The 11,366-nt window shown below is 45.9% G+C and overlaps 1 protein-coding gene across 2 annotated transcripts in view; it reads right to left on the bottom strand.

Moving 5' to 3' along the window:
* Positions 1 to 7,554: 7,554 nt before the first annotated feature.
* Positions 7,555 to 11,366, bottom strand: part of RNF130 (ring finger protein 130) — a 49,470-nt gene continuing 45,658 nt past the window's right edge. For both annotated transcript variants that reach the window (XM_064725085.1, XM_064725082.1), the window contains one exon: positions 7,555 to 7,811. In XM_064725085.1, the coding sequence (XP_064581155.1) occupies positions 7,702 to 7,811 (110 nt within the window). In that variant the 3' untranslated portion in view covers positions 7,555 to 7,701. The remainder of the gene's footprint in view (positions 7,812 to 11,366) is intronic.

The following is an 11,366-nucleotide window of genomic DNA, read 5'->3' as shown; positions in this document are numbered from 1 at the left end:
TGTGTCGGAAAGGGGGAGGGAGGTGTTTAGGTTGGATATTGGAAAAATATCCACCCCAGGTGGTGGTCGGGCACTGGAACAGCAGAGACCGTCCAGCATTCCTGCCCAGTCTGGCGATGCTTCCATCTCCCACATTAAGATAGGAATTACTTTGCCCTTTTTGCTGTAAAGAACATGCCCTTCCAGCATCCCAGCCTCGTGAATTCAGTGTGGGGTCCCGGCATCCCCCTCCTGGCAGCTGGTTCATTTCTGTCCTCGCTTTGCAGCTCTGGAGCCCACTCAAAGCTTGTGGCCCAGCCCAAGGATGATCTTCACAGCACACAGGACAGGGGGAGATGCAGCTCCCTCTCATCCCTTGGCTGCAGAGCCCCTTCCCAGCAATTTAGTGAACCACTATTCTTGTTTCAATAACCATTAGAGAGCCTCCAGGCAAACTCTGAGAGTGTTACCACAGCAGAAAACACTGACATCTGCCACCTCTGTGCTTATTGCCCAGCTCCCAGGAAGGCAGGAATGCCATGGTTTTTTTAGGCTTTAAATCCTTTAACCCTGGATGATCTATCTTCGTTAGTGCAGTGCCCTAATCCCAGCTGGAGCCCTTGTACACTACTCTAATATAAATATTTATTAGCTGGCTCAGCCTGCAGGGCTGTGCCTTCACCTCAATGGCATGGCTATTTCTGGGGAGCAGCAGGGAGGTTTCTGAAGGCTGGGTGTCCTGTGGGAAGGGTTTGAGCACTGGGAGAAGATGCTGAAAAGATCCTTCCCTATTTAACTATTACTGTTCTTGCTCACTCTGTCCCATCTTAAAGGTCAGAAAAACTGTGAGAAGATGCATTTGTGTCTCCAGCAGATTCATAAGCCACTTTGAACCATGTGGCCCTCAATGGCCTTGGATTTCTAGGCAGTAGTACATATAGCATATAGCAAAATACATATAGCAAAATAAAAACCAAAATTTACACCAGAGTGGGAAAAATCCTCTCTGAAAATGGATCTATTGACAATGTTATTCCACACTACCCCCTAAGACAGATTTATAAGAAATGCTGGAGGGACTGGAGTCACTGGGTGGTGCTTTAATTCTCCCATATTTTCAGACACCAAACTCACAAACTCTGTATTTTTAAACTGCTTTTTATTGAAATGTAGTACATTAGCAAACCCTAACTAGTTGGTATACACTATGAACATACTGGCATATACCACGTAACTACAATACAGTGTTATACTTACATCAAAACATGTCAACAAGTTCTGCTGCTGGCAAGCTACACCTCCACAGGGGCTGGAGAGCTCTGGCTGCCAGGAGGGCACTGTGTGTCCCTGTGTCCCCACAGTGTCCCCAGACCCCTGGCACTGCTGGCATGTTCAGGTTGCCTGGTCACACCGGTGTGACCCACCTGGCAGCAAGCCAGTTCAAACAGACTCTTCATTTTACACGCACGCAAATTGGGGTTTTTTGTTGTTGTTTGCCGCAGTCTCCTGTGCCCAAAGGCCGGGGGGTCCCCTCTCTGCTGAGATAAAATGATCCTGTTTTGGTGGAGTCAGTGCATAGTTAGCCATGGCCTTGAGCAGGTGATCCTGGACAGGCATGGGTCATCCAGAGAAGCTTTTAGGATTTAACATCGACTTGCAAACTGCAGCAGGGCAGATGGGACAAGCAGAAGAGCAATGCTACCACTCCTTTTGCTCCAAAAGGTTATTCCCCTTTACAGGAGCAGTGCAACAGACCTTACCAGTGCTGGGAGCTAAGCCTAGACATACAGGGTGGGGAAAGTCTGCCTGCTGATGTGGTGGCACAGGGAAAGTCTCTTGTTCATGTAGCACCATGCAGCACAAGCAGAAAGCAACAGGCTGGGGCGCTGCCGTGCTGGGACCTCATGAACCTGCACCAGGAGATTTGCTTTGACAGCTCCACTCTATTCCTGGCTTAATAGCAGCAAAGAACAAGCTTACTTTCATGCCCAGACTTTCCTGTGCTGGAGCATGGGAGGGTTGCTGAGCTGTTTTCTGTATGATCCTCCCTCCCAGTGCAGCCCAGTCTGGGTTACCAGCCCAGTAAGGCTGCAGGCAGCTACAGCTCTTACTGCCTGAGACAGTGTGAGGGTGTTGCGGACACAGGCACAGGGGATCCACAGCAAATCTGATGATCTATGCCTTAACATAGCCCTGCAGAGCTGCTCTGCTGGGAATTAATGGCTCTTGTCCCCCCGAGGGGTTTGGGCAGCTGAAGATCAAGTCAGAGCCAAGCAAAGGCAAGCCCCGGAGTATGTGAGAAGCAGCAAACAACAAAAAAAAAAAAAAAAAAAAGGCAAATGGCACATAAATGCACACAGCTGAGCTCAGGGAAAAGAATAAAAGCTCCTGGCTCCTGAGGGGCTTCTGGATACAAGTGGAGAAAGGAATAGCCCAGCAGGAGAGAGGGAGCCTCCACGTACATGTCCATCTGATTTCTGGGCTGCAAACCCCCAGTCCCAGCTGTATTACACCAGCTAATGTTACACCTCAGCCTGGCATTGAAATCACTCTACGCAGCTTCAACTTTCAATAAAACACTATGTAGTTCTTACTTTGTAGGAATATGAATACTTATTATTAACTCCTTAGGAAAAGGACTATTTTTGGGCACAGGGCCCCAAAGCCCAGAGAACCTGGACATTATTGCAGTAAAAAAGAAAAAATATTCAGATGTTATTGCACAACCTAAACATCCATTTCTGAGCATCTTCATGAGGCTAATGGGCAGAAGAGCAAATGGATGCTCCATTCAGTGATCCAGAGAATGAGCCTCCCACAACAACAGCCCAGATCCCACACACCCTGCTTTGGCTGAGCACAGCCCACCAGGAACCTCTGGGCTCCCACAGACTGTGACTGGTTTGGAGTGATGCATCCCCTTGGAGGGGCTGGCTGGCATGGTGATGGCACAGTGAGGCTATGGCACAGTGATGAAGAAGATGCTGGAGAACAAGTGGACAGCAGTGCCTGCACAACAGGGACCTTCACCCAGCTCTCCAGAGGAGGAGGAAGCCAATAGTAACTGATGGAGTGGAAAGGGTGAGATTAGAAATAAGAGTGTCTGGGAGTGTTGCAGGCTTTAAAAAAAGGCTAGGTTAATGAAAGACAGATAACAAGGTGTCAATTAGTGGTGCTTTGCAAAGGCTCTGTGACCAGATTTCATTTCCCAAAAATGCACTTTGCAAGCACCAGGTAAACCTGACATGCCCTTGTGAATTTGGGGTTTTTGGCCAACATCTCAGGACATCACTAGCTGGGGGTTACAGAGCATCATGGCTCTGCATTAGGAGCAAAATCCCACCTGGAGTCCTGCTCTTGTCACTGCATCCCACAAGGAAAGGGTAGGGAGCACAGCTTTTTCTCTTAATTATTTCAAAGACAAGGGAAAAAAGCAGATATGAGCACCAGCATACTGAAGTGCTGTCTACCTCTCCCCTGATTTCCCCCCAGTCTGTTTAGCTGGAACATCTTTCCCTCTCTCACTCCCTCCCCTGCTCACCAGTTTCCACCGAGTGTGCCAGAGCTGAGGCTGCCCTGCGGTGCAACGAGTCTAGCAGGGAAAGGAAAAAGTGAAGATATCTTTAAATATAACAACACATATGCAAGCTGTCATGGCACATCACACACCCTTCTGCACCGCTCAGGCTGGAAAATTAGGTCAAGTATGGCTGGGTAACACAGGGTGAAAAAGGAGCAAAAGCTTTACTTGGGAATTTGAAGGTGTTTCCTGAGCTCTCCTGTCATTCTCTCCCCACCCTGCAGGGCTGGCAGCAGCCCTGTGGCTCTTGCCTTTGCCCCACTGTGCCTTGGCTTCTGAGCTGCTCTGCTGTTTCCCGTGCTGTAAAAAACAAATTACTATTAGCTAAGCAAAATAACAAATATTTTTAATAATTAAGTCAACTCACTTGACAGTAATCAGGCTGCAGAGCTGCCTGAACTTCAGTTCAACCCTGGTGCCTTCATCCTTCTGCTCATGAACTGACTGTGGCACTGCCTCAAACCTAAATTGGACTGAACAAGTCCTGGAGCCTCAGCGTGACCCATGTTTCCTGCAGAATTCCCTCTGCTTTCCAGGAGCTGGTGAAAAGCTCTTGGCTCTCCCAAGGCTTTGCACTATTTTACATGAATGTGTTTAAAGAAAACAGATGTGTGAAAATCTCATAACATAGTCCTAGACATGTTTATTAAACTGGTTTTGGTTTTTCTTTGGCTAATGCAGGATACCTGGCTATTCCTATAGCATCCTCAGGTGCCAGGACAAGCATCCTAGAGCAAAGGGACAATGCAGATTCCAACACATGAGCTCACTGGAGAGAGCAATTGTGAGGGTCATTAGATAAACTTTAACATGCTTCAAATTTAATAATTAATGTTGTGTATTATAGGTAAAAAGCACACTTACAGTCTGGTTTCTTACTGGCAATTATCCTCTAAGAACACAAGCAAACCTTGATTTTACAAATGTCTAATGGGAACATGCAAAACTTTCATAGAAGAGGAAGCTGAGAAAGAGAAGACAAAGTTTTGGGGTTTAAATACTTTAGGAAAATACTTGGAGATAAAAGCTTTTTTTTCTATGTAGAAGTCATAAACTGAATGTTTTCCTGTTAAAAGAAGCACTTTTTTTTAACCTTGAAAATGATTTTCCAAGTTACTGGCACTTACAGTGCTTGGTAGGTTGCTGTATATTTTACTTCTGTGAAATGACTCAACCACACACAGCACCACTGCAGCAGAACAAGAACAACAATGCTCATCAAGCTTTTTTTATATACTGATTAATATTAAAAGGAAAACCTCAAACTTACCAGCACAGCCCAGAAAAAAATCACCCATGTTGCTGTGGTGCCTCTTCCCCATCTTAAATATGACTAACTGGGGAAGGCCTGCTCCAGCACGTCCTGGCATGCACGTAGGGACTTATTGCTTGAACAAGCTTTTAATTTTTCCAGTGTTGCAAGATGTCCCAAATCCAGGATGTCAATTACAAATACCAGCTCCTCTATCCAAGATGCTACAGCACAAATCCATTTTTACATTGCTGTGCCAGACCCTGATCTCCACTGAGGCACTGCTCCCCCCCTGCTTAAAGCCAAGATATTCAGTTAGAAATAAGATTTAGCAAAATACAAATTACATTAGTTATTATTTTGTCTTTAGGGGATTTGTGCTTTATAATTTTTAATTTCCACGCCTCTTCTAGCTTTTCTGTATATTCTGGCACACAGCTCGTTGGCTCAGTTGGAGGTCAGAAATCATGAGGTTTGGTTTTGTGCTGAAACTGTGCGCCAGTGACATTCCCAGTGGCCTCGGGGGAAATCCCTGTGCTGGGATGGGGCAGCCCCTGTGAGAAGGATTTGCTTGGGGCATCAGCAGCCCACACAGTGCTACAAGAGCCTGTCCTACTCAAAACCCCACAGGAGCAGCTCTGTGCTGGCTGGAAGACACTAAGACATGTTGGCATTTAACCAGGTAACCCAGGTATCTGGGATTATCATAACCTGACTGCCCTCATGGATAAAAACAAGCCCCATAACATCCTTGAGAGACGGTGATTTTCCTCTCGGGCGTTTGCGTTCCCAAGGCGCCGCTCCCACGTGTCGCTGCTGCTCTCCCAGATGTAATCACAAACACAGGGGCTGCTGAACCAGCCCTTGTGCTGCCCCCGAGCCCTGCCCAGGCTCAGCTCAGCCAGGGGAGCTGTGCCTGGGCCCGGGTGCAGCTCAGGGCTGGGATGGGGAGCTGTGCCCGGGCTCGCCGGCGGTGCCAGGGGCTCTCGCTGCCTGCCCTGCACCAGAGGAGGGATGCTGACCACCACCAGCTGCTGCCCCAGCCCCTGTGGCACTTCCTGTGACCTTCACTTCTGCTTTGGAGGAGAAAGTGGGTGTCAAAATTGTGCTCTTACAAAAGTTTGGGGCTTCAGTGCATTTCCAGAGCGAGCTGAATGGCAATAAAAGTGCATTTGGTAAATATCAATGTGGGTATTATGAGAAAAACCTCCCTACACTTCACGCCACCCACTCTTGAATTATCAGATTAAATAAAGCTGACGCACAGCAACAAAAGTCAAAGCATGCTCGGCAAAGAGGCTCATTTCCTCATTTTACAGAGCTGGGTTTTTCTTTTTCTCTTGAACATCCATGTTAAATACACAGCTGAATCACACTTCAGAAAAGGATATATGTTAAGCAGATTGCTATACAATTAAAAACATTATAAAGGAGGGGAAATTCCCCTGCTTGCAAAAGCAGGTGAAATTAAAGCATGGCAGGATAAGTCTTACCTTTCTTTTTGGCTTAACTGATTTCTCAAGATTTCTATACAGAGGGTGAAACTGTGTTTCACATTACAAGGACACAAATGAGTTTCTACACCTACAGTAACTTAGACTGCAATGGAGAAAAATCCAAACATTCATTAACAGCTATGCATTGTCTGGTAGCAAACGGTGGAGCAGAAGCGCTCGCTCCTCCATGTCGGCTCATTTGAGGAACGCTGTGGATGACTTGGCTCCAGAGGCTCCTCTCTCGCTCTCCATTTCTGCATTGTTCTCTCAGAAGCTTGCAAACAATATCCATTTCCCCACCGCTTTTGTCACATGCTGGTAAAAATTGATTTTTCCTGCAGCGTGTCAAAGCAGTAGCTGCTTTCCTTTCTTCTCCTGCTTTCTGCATTCCCATTATTGATGTCAGTGGGAAAGGGCACAGCTCAGAGAACGTATTTGTTAAATAACTGTTGCAGATCTCAACAGGAGAGTGGGATAAGAAGCTTACCTCTTTTCTTCTCTGTGTAATGCCAACATGCTGGCTTTTAAAAAATCTCAGTGAAAAATTTGGTGGATTTTTTACCCCCCCACCCCCCCAAAAAAAAGTTACGTGAGAAAGAAAGCTGATTTGATTCCTGCATATTTCAAAAAGTCTAATGGTTTTTAGGTAGATCAAGTGCTGGTTCTGTGAATGTCCTCTCTACAGAAATGAACTCACTTGACTTCAGCACACAGAAGGACCAAAAGTATATTCTGTGTATACCATTTTTCTCCTGCTTCAATCAAATTGGAGAAAAAAATCCAAGCATCAAGTTCCTTGAAATCTTTCTGCAAATGCAGGTCCTCTCTGCAGCTTGAACATCAGACTGGCTTGCCACTGTCCGGGGTTAAGTGGGTTGTAGGAAACTCAATGCACTTATAAAGGTCCCTCCCAGAAGGGGTTATTTCACAGTAAGGTTATGGATTGACCGAGATATACGAGTGCTTTTACCAGTCACTGGCCATCTCCTCTACAACCAGTTCCCTTTCTGACATTGCCCAACCATCCGGACAACTAAAAAATCGGAAACAGCAGATGCCTGTGTAAGAGACGCATTTGCAGTTCAGCACAAACTCTTAGGGCCACCGTAAAACCTCTCCTGCATCGCCGCGGCTGGGCCGACACAGCTCCCCATGCTGTTACTCAGCAATTTCCATCAGACAACCTTGCTTGTCACAGCTCTTTGCCACCTCAAAGATGCCACCCTCAGAATCCACCACAGCTGGTCTTCGTCTGTGCAAACGAGAAGGCGGGTTCGTGTTCTGGAAAAAGCAGCTCTTCTTCAGACAAAGGAGATCCATGGAAAGAGTACACAACAATAGGAATGAGAAATGAAAAAAACGGAAAAAGGGCCAGGAAGGAGCATGGATTCCTTTCAGGTTTTGTTCTCGTCGTACATGTCCAAGGCAGGCTCGATGGTTGAGAACTCGCTCTCGTAGACCAGGCTTCGAGGGGACAGAGAGTTACGATGGAAGAAGTGACTGCCTGCAAGAGGTAGAACAAAACCACGTTAGCAACACACATGAACTGAGTGAAGCATCCTCATACCTGTGTGATGGATACAAACACAGAACACATGGAAAAGACAGCCACCCTTCAACACAAGGCAGTTACAAACATATGAAACATTTCACCTCTGTTCCTCTGCTCCCCAGCCAATTTAAAGCAACTGCTTTCCATATGCATGAACAGTCACACCTCAAATGGCTCTTGCAGATAAGAGGTCAAGTCTGAGCAAGGCTGGGGCAGGCCAGAGTTTTGTGCTTGGTGCTGGCTGTTGATTTGCAGCCTTGTAAAGCAGGGATGTGCTTCCTCAGAAGACCCTGAAATCTGTGGTCAGCACCAAAGCGCTGTGCCCTGCAGCAACACAAAGTGCTTCAGCTCAGGGTCAAAAGGAAGGATCAGGCAGAATGAGGGATCCCCCAGGGATCATTCCACCAATGCTGTTGGAAGCCTGACCTCCTCCAGAGCTCAGCAAACTCCATACACATGAGTCACCTTCTAGAAACAGCCACCTATGGATTTCCTTACACATAACCAAGGAGACCCAACCCTCTTTTCATTGGCAATAACTGAAACAAGCACCACGTGGCTGTTGATAAACTGAGGAATGGAAGTCTATTTTTTTTTCCTAGGTGGCCTGGCATTCCTGTGGCTCTCTGAATCCACAGATGTGTTTTTGCAAGGAGCCCAGCCCTCCTGCTGTACAAATGATTCTCTCTGAAAGCATCTATCATCAGATCAGGCCCTTGGCCAAAACACTTCATTACCTGGTTTCTCGATCCCAGGGGGGATTAGCTGGGAGCAAGGCTGCTTAGATTACAACAGCTACATGAGCCAAACTGGAGGCAACTGAAAAGCTTCCAAGTACATCAAAAAGGCATTCAAGAAACTAAGGTGCCTCCAGTTTCAGGCATCAGTGAAGTAAAATGCTTAGGGAATTTAGTTTTAGCCCTGGCAGATTTTAGCTGCTTAAATCCCCCTTTCTTTGCCAAATTTTGAGCCCAGCCTATCCCATTCTGAAATAAAGACCTTAAAGAAGACATAACAAAATAAGAATTCAGCTGCTACTGTCCAAAATTCCTTTTTTCTTTTCCCACTCATTCAAAAGATAGACTTTGTGTGCCCTTTGCAAACAAGGGCCCAGCAGGAAAATGGTGTTGGGCAATGGATCTGCTCCTCTTTCACAAGCAAAAGTCAGTGCACACACTCATTCCACCATTTACAATGAGAATGGGAAGTTGTCATAAGCAAATTAATTTTTGATCTTGTAGTTAACCAAAACAAGAGTGAAATTAGTGGTTACACTGCAGTGGATTGTTGACTCTGCCAGGAACTTGTATCCAGGTACTTGGAACAAGTGGGATGTCTTGGAATATATTTCCAGAAGCAGTTGGTGCGGAATGATAAATCTGGATCTGAACTGTCCCCCAAATTTACAGGTTTCTAAAACTGGGCAATGTTTAAAATAAAAGCAAATAAATAAATAAACAAATAAAGGTTGAGTGTTTAAGGAAACATAAAGCTGGAACTGTGACTTCCAGATTATCATGGTCTGTCTCCAAAAGCTGGATTTCATGATCTTAGAGATCTTTTCCAACCTTAAGGATTCTATGATTCCAGCAAAAAACCCCCAAACCCTGAACCTGCAATGAAATAATTCCAGAAAAAATGGGCTTCAAGACTGTGTTATGGGTCAGGATCATTTACTTTTTGATGAGTGAGTCTCATTTTGCAGTTGAAATAAGCTGTGAATATTGGATATTTCATTCCCCCTTCCTCCACCTGCTGCAATGTTACACACAACCAATGCTCAAATAAAGCAAAGGGATTCTAAAAGCTTGGTGCTGCTTTTGTTTTTATTACACAGAAATCAAACATGGGATTAGGAAGCAGACAGCCCAGGCTGTCATTTCCTCTGTGTGCACCCAGACTTCCACTCTAGCAGGTTGGAGGGAGAGATTTAATCAACAGGCAGAGCAGGTCATCTGACAACAAGTATTTAATATAAATCTGGAAATAGACAGTGTATGTCAAACACCTCTAAAATTCTTTACTGTGACGTTTTTGTCCTTCTTGGCAAAGGAAATTTTAACCACCCACTTCCAGGAAGGCTGCATGTTTCCACAGACAGATAGACATCTCTTGGCTTCCATACCATTTCTGAGACACATCGTTCATTCTTTTCCTAATTGTCTCCTCTCCCATCCAGTGCAGCCAGCCCAGAGCTGAGACTCCAGCTGCTCCTCAATGTTTTCCACCACTCAATCTTCAGGTGCTCCATTAACCAGGTCAGGAGCATTGCCCACAGCTTATGGCTGGAGCAGGAGGGCACAGTGACCCAGCCATGCTCCTCTTAATGCAGAAAATTGCTACTGTTTGTTTAAAAATGTGGCATTGGTCCAGCTGATAAATTTACTGAATAAATGTATTTTAAGGACAAGTAAAAACATCCGCAGTTCCAAATTCAGCTATGAATCTGTTCTTCCTCTTTTGCACTTACCAAGAAAGATCAAGATTTACCCCTTAGGTACAGAAAACAAATGGGAAAGCTGCATGCAGTTTTAATACATGAAGATGAATCCTTCAGTGCTCTCTGCCACTATTCTTCATTAAATGCTTTAAAAGAACTTTTCAGATAACTTGCATTGAGTGTGAAAATAAACATACTACCCTGGAACTGATGTTTATACCAATCATAGAATGCCACCAAAGTGAGGACAAGACCAAGGCCAAAAACGCAAAGAGACACAGCACTGCAGGTGCACCAGGATTAAGTATCACCTGGTGTTCCTTTTCCATCTGAAAGTATCTTAATGCCCTTAGTCATTAATCAGGGCCATCTTCTGCCACAAGCTGCAGTCCCTTCTACAGATCCTCCAGCAAAGACTCCTTACTGTGGAAATCTGATCAGAGCACTCCCTACCTTAATCTGTTTTAGACACCCTCTCAGTTAAGGAACAGAGTGGAACTATTTCATGAAGAACCCTTCCCTCAAAGCCAGCTTAGCAGGAAGACTTTAAAGCAACTGCTTTCTATATACATAAACAGTCACACTCAAATGGCTCCTTCAGATAAATGAGGTCAAGTCTGAGCGAGGCTGGGGGAGGCCAGAATTTTGCACTTGGTGCTGGCTGTTGACTTACAGCCTTGTAAAGCAGGGATGTGCTTCCTCAGAAGACCCTGAAACACATGGTGGGATGACTGGCACAACTGGAGTGCTGCAACAGATGGCTAAAAACTCTTCAGAAGGGACAAGCAAGGGAGGAGGCTCCTTGGGGTAGCCCTGTGGTGCTCACAGAGCCACTTCCCAGGATTTAGCACAGTCCCAGCTCCCTGGGGAAGTCCCAGCTGACTGGAGGTCAGCAGATGTGACACCCAGCTACAAGAAGAGCTGGAAGGGGGGTCTGGGCAACCACAGGCCTGTCAGCCTGACCTTGGTGCCAGGGAAGGCCATGGAACAGATCATTTTAGTGCCATCATATCGCACATCCAGGACAAGCAGAGGGTCAGATCCAGCCAGTGTGGGTTCAGGAAAAA

The sequence above is a fragment of the Zonotrichia leucophrys genome, chromosome 13, assembly GCF_028769735.1.
Source record: "Zonotrichia leucophrys gambelii isolate GWCS_2022_RI chromosome 13, RI_Zleu_2.0, whole genome shotgun sequence".
NCBI lineage: Eukaryota > Metazoa > Chordata > Aves > Passeriformes > Passerellidae > Zonotrichia > Zonotrichia leucophrys.
This window is presented reverse-complemented; position numbering and strand designations above follow the sequence as displayed.